Source organism: Acomys minous (assembly GCF_964271855.1).
Source record: "Acomys minous genome assembly, chromosome: 17".
In the NCBI taxonomy this organism is placed as follows: domain Eukaryota; kingdom Metazoa; phylum Chordata; class Mammalia; order Rodentia; family Muridae; genus Acomys; species Acomys minous.
This window is the reverse complement of record NC_140500.1, coordinates 25,174,861-25,187,349: the sequence shown is the minus strand read 5'-3', so window position 1 is coordinate 25,187,349 and position 12,489 is coordinate 25,174,861. Positions and strand designations below refer to the sequence as shown.

Below are 12,489 nucleotides of genomic sequence, written 5' to 3'. Positions count from 1 at the left end.
CCTTGAATTCACAGAGATCTCCCTGACTCTCTGCCTTCCAAGTACTACCGATTAAAGGCATGTGCCTCCCCTCCTCAGAATAGTTTTTATATTTACAGACAAGATACATTGTTAGGATGCTGGAATTTTACTTACCTGGTGAAACTTTTTTGTTTGATTTGTTTTGTTTGTTTTTCAAGACAGGGTTTCTCTGTGTAGCCTTAGTGTCCTGGACTCGCTGTGTAGACCAGGCTGGCCTTGAACTCACATCGATCCACCTGCCTCTGCCTCCCGAGTGCTGGGATTAAAGGCATGTGTCACCATGCCCGGCCCCAGTGGAACTTTTAAAACATTAATTTTGTATGTGTGCACATGCATGATCTCAGACATGAAGTATTTGTGGAAGTCAGGACAACTTTTAGGAACTGGTTGTCCTACCCACGTGGGTTTTAGGGATGCAACTCAGAGCATCAGGCTTGGCAGCAAGAACTTACCTTTGGCTATTATGTAGCCAAAGATGCCCTCCTGTCTCCACCTCCTGAGAGCTTGAATTACAGATGTGCACTACCACGCCTAGGTTTTGGGGTACTGGGCGTCAAACTCAGGGCTTTCATGCGAACTAGGCAAGCACTCTACCAGCTGCTCTGGAGGAAAAGCTTTTATCTTTTGAGATCATAAAAGTTAGGATGCTTGAAACTAACATCTTTCCCTAAAGAATTCCAACTTCTTTTTTTCAGATTGTTGCCAGCAAAGGAGGTTTTGAAATAGTCACCAAAGAGAAGAAATGGTCTAAAGTGGGTAGCCGCTTAGGATATCTGCCAGGGAAAGGAACTGGGTCTCTTCTGAAGTCACACTATGAAAGAATTCTCTACCCATATGAGCTTTTCCAGTCTGGTGTCAGCCTTATGGTGAGATGCATCATTGTTCTTAGAGGTCATAAATCTAATTTGCCAAGTATGAACTAAGTGATATCATTATAAGTGATATGTTTATGCATAACAAAGTGGAATGGCTGCCAGGCGTGGTGGTGCACGCCTTTAATCCCAGCACTCGGGAGGCAGAGGCTGGATGATCGCTGTGAGTTCGAGGCCAGCCTGGTCTACAAAGTGAGTCCAGGACAGCCAGGGCTACACAGAGAAACGCAGTCTCAACACACACACACACACACACACACACACACACACACACACACACACGCCATGGAATGGCTTTCTCTAGACACCAAAATTTGACAAGAAAAAGTGTTAAAGTCTAAAAATTAGAGCTATTTCTAGTGGTTTACAAGGTAAAAGGATAATGAGAATGAATGATGTGTTCATATTTAAGATAAATCTTTGATTTTTGAAAAGTTTTGTTTTGGCCTATTTTGGATTTTTAAAAATGGTTTTATTTCATCTTTTGCTTTTGTTTTCTCTTTTGTTTTTTGAGGCAGAGTTTCTCTGTGTAGCTTTGGCTGTCTTAGGCTCAATTTGTAGACCAGCCTGGCCTCCAACTCACAGCGATCTGCCTACCTCTGCCTCCTAAGTGCTGGGATTAAAGGCATGGGCCACTGTGCTTAGCTTATTTTGGATTTTTGAGACAGGGTCTCATTGTATAGCCTGGAACTCACTTTGTGGCCCAGATTGGCCTCCAGTTTATAGAGGCCTACCTGCCTCTGCCTCTGCCTCTGCCTCTTAAGTGCTGGGGTTAAAAGTATGAGTTGTGCCAGGTGTGGTGGCTCACTCCTTTAATCTTAGCACTCGGGAGGCAGAGGAAGTTGGACTGCTATGAGATTAAGGCCAGTTTGGCCTACAAATAAGAGTACCAGGACAGCCAGGGCTATTACACAGAGAAATCTTGACTAAGAGTTGCAAGGTCCAGCCTTCGTCCCACTTCTCTAATGTTGCCTAGAGCTTAAAGTGGCCATTTCCGAGGTTTCTGTTTGAGTCTGATCCTTAAATAGTTTCTTATCCTTTTTTTTTTTTTTTTTTTTTAGTTTCTTATTCTTAGCACTTTGACCAGTTACGAGTCGTTGCAGTAAGCACCACATACTGCAGAAAGAAGCTTTTCTGATCAAAGTTGACACCAGCACTAATACATGATCATAAACATTTAAAATGCAATTTGACAGGCATATTCTGACCATTTAGCAAAATAACAGCGGTAAATTCCTCACTAGGGTCTATCACCTTTCTAGCCATAGGCTTTTTTTTTTTTCCTTTTCTTTTTTTCCTTCAAGACAAGGTTTCTCTGTGTAGCCTTGGCTGCCCTGGACTCAATTTGTAGACCAGGCTGGACTCTAACTCAGAGATCTGCCTGCCTCTGCCTCCCCTAGTCTGAGATTACAAGCGTGTGCCACTGCACCTGGCTAAGCCATAGGCTTTTTGATTATGTGTATAGCATGGCTTCTAGTCTGTGGAACAGACTTCAAATCCAAGCATGAAGTGGTTGGTCACCACCATAGCTCTCACGCCACTATTATGTTAGTAGGTCCACCATGTCTGTCAAATTGGTAATGCACCATGCATTACTGAATAAGACTGATGATAAGTCTTTGTAGCAGCCTACATAGCATTTTCCAGTACTCTGAAAGCTAGCCACTATGAAGAAGCTTCTAGCTCAGTTCTAACTTATTTTGTGAGGAATGTAATGGGTCAATCTTGAATGATACTCTTTTTTTCTCACTGGCCTTCCTAGTAGTCAGTATCTTACTGTGATTAATTTACAAGTTGAAGTTTTGGGCTCGGAGAGATAATTCAGCAGCAGAGAGACTTGCTGCTCTTGCAAAGGACCCAGCTTCAGTTCCTAGCCACCTACATGGCAGCTACAACCATCTGAAACTCCAGCTGCTGGGGATCTGGTCCCCTTTCTGGTCTTCCAGGGCACCAGACATGCATGCACTTATATGTATGCAGGTAAAACATTCAACACACAAAATCTTTTAAAAATCTTTGCAAGATAGTTTATTCTAACTATAAATGTACAGGAAAAGTATATAGGGTTCAGCACTATGCACATTTTCATTTTCAGACCTCTGCTGGGGCGCTTAGAACAAATGCCGCACAGATAGGAGGGGCTTGCCTATCACCAATACTTTGCTATCTTTGTTGGTTTTTGTTCTGTTTTTAAGTTCTTTGAGACAAGGTTTCTTTGTGTGGCATTGGCTGTCCTGGACTCACCACTGTGCCCGGCTGAAAGGTTTTTTATGTTTATGCATGTCTGGTTTTGGTTGTGAACCTATCCTTTAATGGCTGGGCCATTTTTCCCATCCAGTTTGTATATGTCTGTGTGTGAGTATGTGCAAATGAGTGCAGGTGCCCACAGAGGTCAGAGAGGTTGTCTTCTCCAGAAGCTGGAGTCTAGGCACTCGAGAGCTGCCTGATGTGGGTTCTGGGAACCATATTTGGGTCCTCTGTAAGAGCAGCGTATGGTCTTACCTGCTGAGCCGTCTCCAGCCCTAGTGCACTCTTTCAGTATTGTTGTTTTGAGTACATTTTGATAGCTAGTAGTATACGTTCTCTAATGTTGTTCTTTTTCATTATTTTCAGACAGTTTGCATTTTCACATAAATTTTAGTGTTTGCTTTTAATTTCCATAAAAAGAAACCCTGGTAGGCATGTTGAAAAATACAGACAAGTAGGGGCTGGAAAGGTGGCTCAAAGGTTAAGAACACTGGCTGTTCTCCCAAAGGTCTTGAGTTCAATTCCCAGCAGCTACACAGTGGCTCATAACCACCTAGAAAGAGGTCTAGTGCCCTGCTGGCTCACATGCAAGCAGAATAATGTAAAATAATAAATAAATCTTTGAAAAAAGAAGGAAGAAAGGAAGAAAAATACAAAGAAGCAAAGCCCATTGGGAGCTTGGTGTAGTGGTGGATGCCTATAATCCTAAAGAATAGGAACTTCAAAGCCATTGTCTGCTACTTAGGGAGTTCTAGGCCTACAAGAGACACTCTGAAGAATAAAGCAGATGTTGCTTTTTCAGGGATTATTTTGAGTTTATAGATGAGTTGAGGTCAGGATTGCCATCTGGTTTCATGTACTGTTAGGAAGTTACCAAAATTTGCTAATTTTCCATTCATTTGAAAACTTGTTTTATTAATGTATTTTCTCTTATTTTGTGTCCTTCTCCTTTAGGGTGTACAGATGCCTGACTTAGATCTTAAGGAAAAAATTGAGGCTGAAGTTCTCAGTACTGATATCCAGCCTTCCCCAGAGCGGGGAACAAGAATGAATATTCCGCCAAAGAGAACAAGACGTGTCAAGTCTCAGGTATCTGTCAGTGTCTGTGGAGCATTTAAAATTTTCTTGTAGCCAGGTGTAGCCTCGCACTTCTGTGCTCAGCACTCAGGGAGGCAGAGGCAGGCGGATCTCTGTGAGTTCAAGACCAGCTTGGTCTACAGAGTGAGTCTAGGACAGCCAAGGCTACCCAAGGAAACCCTGTCTTGGAAAAAAAATATTTTTTCTTTCGTCTGTGGTGTGTGTTTATGTACATACCATAGTATGTATGTGGAGGTCAGAGAACAGCTTTTGAAAGACAGTTCTCTCTTACCATTTGGTTGGTTCCTAGGACACAGTTCAGGCTCGGTGGGACGTGCTTTACTTGGTAAGCCATCTTCAGTAGCCCCCTGGACCATTCCCGCCCCCGCAGGGTTTTTCTGTGTAGCTTTGGCTGTCCTGGACTCGCTTTGTAGACCAGGCTGGCCTCGAACTCAGCCTGCCTCTGCCTCCACTTCCTGAGTGCTGGGATTAAAAGAGTGTGCCACCACACCTGGCATCTTTTTTTTTTTTTTTTTTTTTTTTTTTGTCTTTGTCTTTTTCTAGACAGGGTTTCTCTCTGTGTAACAGCTCTAGCTGTCCTGGAACTTAACTCTGTAGACCAGGCTGGCATCGAGCTCATGGAGATCCACCTGCCTTTGCCTCCCAAGTGCTGGGATTAACGGCGTGCGCCACCACGCCTGGCCAGATCCTTATTCTTGTATAGCAATCTCTTTAAATATTGAAATAGTTTCCCTAGGTCCCAGATCCTATTTTCTTTTAATTTTAATTTAACTTATGTGTATGGGTGTTTTAACTACATGTATATCTGTGCACCACTTACACCCTTGGAGGCAGGAAGAGGGTGTGGGATCACCTGGAACTGGAGAAACAAATGGTTGTGAGCTTCCATTGTGGGTGCTGGGAATTGAACTTTGGGTGCTCTGGAAGAACAGCTAATGCACTTAACTGTTGAGCCTTCTCTCTCGCTCTCCCCTAGCTTCTCTTTGGTTATTTGTTTTGAGCCTGGATCCCCTAGGCTGGTTTAAGGGCCCCACCTGCTTCTGCTTCCCAAGTACTGGGACTAAAGGCCTGGGCCATCACTGCCCAGCTAAGACCTTATCTCTTAAGAAAAACTAATTGTGTGATTCAAACTAATAATGCTAATATTCATTTTATTTATTTATTTATTTTAGTCAGATTCTGGAGAAGTAAATAGAAACACAGAACTGAAGAAACTTCAGATTTTTGGGGCTGGACCCAAAGTTGTGGGCCTGGCAGTAGGAGCAAAAGATAAAGAAGGTAAAATCTGTTATTGGTATGAAATGATGTGCAGTGACATGGTTGTCAAAAGGCTCAAGTGATAATTTGAATTTCACTCTGTACTGGGAATTCGTAACATTTGTAAACTTGCTACATGGTATGTAGGTAGACTGGCTTGTTTTGGTTTTTTTTTTTAGTGGTAGAACTATTAAACGTAATATGTAAGGAACGAATATTTCACTGCATTTTTGGACTTTTAGAAGAATTATCTGTCCTTCTCCATATCCAGTATACAACATGGAAATTTAGTGTCTAAAAGGTAGTTTAGTTTCACTAGTAACTAAGTTACTGCTTGCCATGTAGCGGTCTAAAAGTAGTTGTGGTTTTGTTTGTTTATTTGTTTTCCTTTTTTTTTTTTTTTTTTTTTTTTTTGGAGATAGAGTTTCCCTGGGTAGCCGTGGCTGTCGTCAACTTGCTTTGTAGACTAGACTGGCCTCGAACTCACAGAGATCTGCCTTCCTCTGCCTCCCAAGTGTTGGGAGTACAGGCATGCACTAACATGCCCAGCTCCTGGCTGTTTTTTTTGTTTTGTTTTTTGTTTTTGTTTTTTAAAGATTTCTTTATTATGTATACAGTGTTCTGCCTGCATGTACACCTGCCTGCCAGAAGAGGGCATCAATTATATTATAGATGGTTGTGAGCCACCATGTGGTTGCTGGGAATTGAACTCAGGACCTCTGGAAGAGCAGTCAGTGCTCTTAACCTTGAAGCTATCTCTCCAGCTCCTGGCTGTTATTTTTAAAGTAAAGGGATTCTCAGACTTCTAGTGTGAAAACACACTGAGAAGAGGTGAACTTTAAACTCTGACCATCATTTTAATGCTTTAAATAATTTGTCCTTTTTTTTTTTAAATTTATTTAACTTTATTTTATGTGCATTGGTGTGAGATGTCAGGTCCCTTGGAACTGGAGTTACAAACAGTTGTGAGCTGCCATGTGGGTGCTGGAAATTGAACCCGGGTCCTTCAGAAGAGCAGACAGTGCTCTTAACCACTGAGCCATCTCTCCAGCCCCAATTTGTCCTTTTTATGTTATACCATTGAAATAATTCTTTAAGGAACCTAATTTAGTGTCATATTAGAAAATTTCCTGAGTAGAATTCCTGATGTAGCAATCATGTTGCACTATTCTTACATACTTCGGTTTTTTGTTTTGTTTTGTTTTTTTGGTTTTTCAAGACAAGGTTTCTCTGTGTAGCCCTGGCTGTCCTGGACTCACTTTGTAGACCAGGCTGGCCTTGAACTCATAGCAATCCTCCTGCCTCTTCCTCCCAAGTGCTGGGATTAAAGGCGTGCACCACCACGCCCGGCTTTACTTCGGTTTTTTTAGACAGGGTTTCTCTGTGTAATAGACTTGGCTGTCCTGAAACTATCTTTGTAGACCAGGCTGGCCTTAAACTCACAGAGATGCACCTGCCTCTGCCTCCCGAGTGCTGGGATTAAAGGGATACACCACCACACCCAGCTCTCTTATATACATGTTAACTTAAAAAATTATTTTCATGAAGAAGAGGCTGGACATACTTGACTCTAATAATCTAATGAACTATTAAGATCACATATCACTCTGTATTTATGAGATGGGTATTGTGAGTTGAACTGTAGGGGATCGGATAATACTCTTCTACTCTCAAAACTTGTTTGCTATAATTCCACCTATTGAGAAGGCTTAGACAACATAGGTTTGAGGCATGGCTGGACTAGAGTAAATTTCTCACCAATCTGGGCAGTTTGGAGAAACAAAATAGCATTAAAGAAGGCTAGAGATATAGGTCAGTAGTATTTTGCCTATACAAAATCAGTCTGGTGGCTGGGCGTGGTGTCGCACGCCTTTAATCCCAGCACTCGGGAGGCAGAGACAGGTGGATAGCTGTGAGTTCGAGGCCAGCCTGGTCTACAAAGTGAGTCCAGGACAGCCAAGGCTACACAGAGAGACCCTGTCTCGAAGAAAAAAAAATCAGTCTGGTATTACAAAAATGAAAAAAGAACAACACAACCAGTGTGATAATACTTATCAGGCATGTTTTTTAAATTACCCTTTTAAGAATAAGTCCTGGGGCTGGAGAGATAACTCAGAGATTAAGAACATTTTCTGTTCTTCCGAAGGTTCTGAGTTCAATTCTTAGCAACCATATGGTGGCTCAGAACTATCTAGAATGAGATCTAGTGCTCTCTTTTGATGTTCAAGTCTTTAAAAAAAAAAAAAAAAAAAGAATTAAGTGTCTCAGACAGACATTGTGAGACCCTTTTTCCAAAATTAAATGAATAAATAAATCTTTCAACTTTGTTCTGATTTGCTGGGTACTTTTCTTTATTCTTTTGGCAACCCTCCTGTTTTGCCTCACAAGTCTGAGATTACAGATGTGAGCCACCATGCCTGTGTTTTGTGATGTGGTTTCACTGTGTAGCTGTGGCTGTCCTATAAATTGCTATGTAAACCAGTCTGGTCTCAAACGCAAATAAATCTGCCTGCCTTTCCTCCTGAGTGTTGACATTAAAGGTATGCACAACCATTCCTGATCTTCTTTTGCCATCCCTACAGTTATTGTTTCCATGTAGTCATCTTAAAGAAAAAGCTGTGCCTACCTTAAGAGCCCCTCTAAAGCATACATATAGACAGAACGTAGTAAGTACTGCATACAGGCAGCATTGAAGGTTTTAACTCCCTGGATTTGTCTAGATTAGCATCCCAAATCTGCTATATACTGACTGTGATCTTGAAGAAGTTATCTAATTTCTCTGTACCTTAGGTTCTTTATCATCAGCTGCAGACAATAACAGTCTACCTCATAGTGTCGTAAGACTTTAAATAATTTAAAATAGTTTGTTGTCTGTAGTAATCGCTCAACTTCAGCTTTTACTTTCATTGTATAACTTTTTCTTTCAAGATGAGGTCACCCGAAGACGAAAAGTTACCAACAGGTCAGACTCATTTAACATGCAAATGAGACAACGGAAAGGAACTCTCTCTGTTAACTTTGTAAGTGCTTTGGGATTTGTCAGGAGGGAAAGGATTTATTTTTTATTCTGGTGTTTCTTAATATATGGTGTTAGATTAGCTCACTTGACTAGAAGGCATGGTAGAAAAGCTCAGCTGGTAGCTTTGATTTATGTAATGTTAACTGTGCTTTGTCTTGTGTACACTCCCCTAAATAATATGCGTGTGGGAACTGAGTTAGAGAAGTCAATAGAAATCTTTATAGTTGGCCATTTATACCTTGAGGTTCTATTTCCACTGATTCAACTAAATACAGATTGAAAACTTTTTTGTTTGTTTGTTTGTTTTGTTTTTTGAGACAGGGTTTCTCTGTTACACAGAGCCCTGGCTGTCTTCCACTCACTCTAGATCAGGCTGGCCTCAAACTCAAGGCAATCCACCTGCCTCTGCCCTCCCGAGTGCTGGGCTTAAAGGTGTGCGCCACTATACCCGGCTCAGACTGAAGACTTAGGAGAAGTTGTTTCTGGGGCTGAAGAGGTGCGCAGTGGCTAATGCAGTGGCTAATGCAGTGGCTAATGCGCCGGGTGCCCTTCCAGAAGCTCAGTCTGACTCCCAGACCTACCCACCTCGCAGCCCACCGCTGTCTGTCATTCTAGTTGGAGGGACCTGATGACTTCTTCCACCCTTCGGCTTCTGACAGCACCAGGCATGCACACGGCACACAGCAAAGAAAAACAAAACAAAACGAACCCAAAAACACACCCTCCATACACATGGAAAAAATTACTACTGTGCTGAGCAGTACAGAGTTGTTTTTGTTTTTGTTTTTAAATGAGGTAGGTTCTGGCTATATAGGCCAGGCTGGCCTAGAGCTCAGAGCGAACCTAAGTGGCCTTTAGACGTGAGGTAATTCTGACTTAACCTCTTGTGCTGGGATTACAGGCATGCAACAGCAAATAAGCCCACCATACATCAACCCTCTATTTTGGCATTATTTACTAAACAATGTAGTGTGGCCTTTTGGCTTTTTTAAGGTAGGGTTTATCTATGTAACAGCCCTGGAGCTCTCTGTAGGCCAGGCTGGCCTTGAAACTAACTCTGTCTCCTGAGTCCTAGAATTAAAGGGCTTAGTGTGGCAATTTCTAAAGCATTTACATAGTATAAGTAATCTGTAGATTACTTGCTCTGAGTGAGGATATGTATAAAACATAGACAAATATTATGTCATTTTATTTTATATAAAGAATATAAACACCCATGGGTTTTGGTATCTACTTGGGTAGGTACTGGTGGTTGGATCCTGGAACCAAACACTCGTGGATTTCTTTTTCTTTTTTCTTTTAAATTTATTTATTATGTATACAGTGTACATTTAGATCACATATAGATGGTTGTGAGCCACCATGTAGTTCCTGGGAATTGAAATCAGGACCTCTGGGAAAGCACTTAGTGCTCTTCACCGCTGAGCCATCTCTCCAGCCCCAACACTCGCAGATTTCAAGGATTTAAGCGATTTTACATTTTTATTTGTTTATTTATTTTCATGTGCATTGGTGTTTTGCCTGCATGCAAGTCTGTGTAAAAATGTTGGATCTCAGCCCGGCGTGGTGACCCACACCTTTAATCCCAGCACTTGGGAGGCAGAGGCAGGTGTATCACTGTGAGTTTGAGGCCAGCCTAGTCTACAAAGCGAATGTAGGACAGCCAAGGCTACACAGAGAGACCCTGTCTCGAAAAACCAAAAAATAAAAAATTAAAAAAAAAATGGATCTCCTGGAACTGGAGTTACAGACGGTTGTGAGCTGCCATGTGAGTGCTGGGAATTGAATCTGGGTCCTCTGGAAGAGCAGCCAGTGCTCTAAATCACTGGGCAGTCTCTCCAGCGTCTTCCAAGGATTCTTAAAAATCATTAAGGAACAGTATTTGATAGTCAGTTCTCAGTACTCTGTATTATAGTATTGGTATGTGGAATGAATGAATGATGCTTTTGAAGTATAAATTTACTTTTCCATACCCTTGGTTATAGTGCTTTTGATTCTGGTACCTTCTTATATTTTTGCTAATTGCCTATAGAAGTTCTGGGGGAAATTGCTTGAAATAGATATTTTTAGGATTAAGCTATGTTTAATTATTAGTGTACGTTTTATTTATTTTAAGGAGTAGTTCATGGGAAAAAATACTTTATACTATAGAAAATATACTTATTTTTACTTACCTTCTTTCATAGGTTGATCTCTATGTTTGTATGTTTTGTGGCCGGGGAAACAATGAAGATAAATTGCTTTTGTGTGATGGATGTGATGACAGCTATCATACATTTTGTCTGCTTCCACCACTACCTGATGTGCCCAAAGGAGACTGGAGGTGTCCTAAGTGTGTTGCTGAGGTACAAACTTAACCTTATGGGTCCATTTAAAACTAAAGACAGTAATCCATGCATGCAATATTAACTCATTCCCAAAAGCTTGTCCTGGTCTCATTGAAAAATCTCTAGGATTTTAAAAAGCTATTTTGAATGGATGTGTAATAACTGTATTTGCTGCAGCTTGTCTAATTTTTTTTTTCTTTCTCTGACTATTGGTTAATTTTATTTTAGTTGAATGAGACATTTTCCGGGGGGGGGGGTATTGAAGACAGGGTTTCTCTGTGTAATAGCCCAGGCTGTCCTAGACTCACTTTGTAGTCTAGGCTGGCCTTGAACTCACAGTGTACCGCCTGCCTCTGCCTCCTGAGTGCTGAGATTAAAGGCGTGTGCCCCACATCTTTTCTTATTCTCTGTCTCTCTTCTTTTTCTTTTTTTTGAGATAGGATTTCTCTGTGTTAGCCTTGGCTATCCTGGACTTACTGTGTAGACCAGGCTGGCCTCAAACTAACAGAGATCTGCCTGCCTCTGCCTCCCAGAGTGCTGGGATTAAAGGCGTGCCTGGTGTTAAACAAAGCTTTGTATAGATGGGCTTTTGGAAATAATCATTTTGAAAAACAGGATTTTTTTCCCCCCTTTGAGACAAGGTCTTATGTTGTGTCCCAATCTGCCTTTGAACTCAGTGGAACCCTCTTGCCTCATCCTCCCTATTTATATTGTTAGAATAAAAATTAAGGTAACGTATAGATGTTTTCTTTTTTGTGAGCGCGAGTGTTTTGCCTGCATTTATGTTTTTATACCACATGCATGTTTGATATCTGTGGAGGCCAAAAGAAGAGATCACATCTACTATTAGTTACTTTTTTATTGCTGTGATAATAAGACATTACGGCTAAGGGAACTTGTAGAAGAAAGTTTACTGTAGACTTGATTCCAGAGGGCTAAGAGTCTGTTATGGCTGAGATACACAGCAAAGCAGCAGGCAAAGCTACGGGAGCAGAAAGCTGAGGATTTACACTCTGAACCATAATTTCAAGGAAATAGAATGAACTAAAGGACACAAGCGTTGACACTCTAAAAAGCCTGCCTCCAGTGACACATTTGTGTCAAGAAGAGCACACTTTCTAAACCTTCCTAGACCAAGCATTCAGATGCCTGAGAGTATGGGGAGTGGTGCAGACCATCACAGATTCCCTGACCTGGAGTTATATGTAGTTTTTGGGAAATAAACCCAGGTCCTCTAGAAGAGCAGCTAGTGCTCTTAACAGCTGAGGCGCTTCTCCAGCTTCTATGGATGATTTTTAAATTAAATTTAGATTTAGACATGACACTCTAAAATAAATAGATGATGCTGTTTAGCTGTCCAAATGTAACTTGATAGTACTTTTATTTTTTTGTTTTTGGTTTTTTATTGTACTTTTATTTTTAATCTTTCTTTTTTTCTTCATTCTGTCTCCTTCCTTCCCTTTCTTTTTCCTTGACAAGATTTTCTATGTAGTCCTAGGCTGACCTGGACTGCTTTGTAGACCAGGCTGCCCTCAAACTCAGAGGTCCGTCTGCCTCTGCCTCCCAAGTGTTGGGAATATAGGGGGGGCACCACCATGCCCAGCCTGGCCTTTTAATTACTACTTGCTTTCTGCTAAAAGACTTAGAG

At 41.4% G+C, this 12,489-nt stretch overlaps 1 protein-coding gene across 3 annotated transcripts in view; it reads left to right on the top strand.

Moving 5' to 3' along the window:
* The window catches only part of KDM5A (lysine demethylase 5A), an 80,245-nt gene that overhangs the window by 9,772 nt on the left and 57,984 nt on the right, over positions 1–12,489 (top strand). For 2 of the 3 annotated variants that reach the window (XM_084766074.1, XM_084766075.1), the window contains exons 4-8: positions 717–887; positions 4,095–4,229; positions 5,411–5,516; positions 8,424–8,515; positions 10,701–10,859. In XM_084766074.1, coding sequence (XP_084622200.1) covers positions 717–887; positions 4,095–4,229; positions 5,411–5,516; positions 8,424–8,515; positions 10,701–10,859 — 663 coding nt within the window. The remainder of the gene's footprint in view (positions 1–716; positions 888–4,094; positions 4,230–5,410; positions 5,517–8,423; positions 8,516–10,700; positions 10,860–12,489) is intronic. The other variant, XM_084766076.1, reaches the window with a different exon arrangement.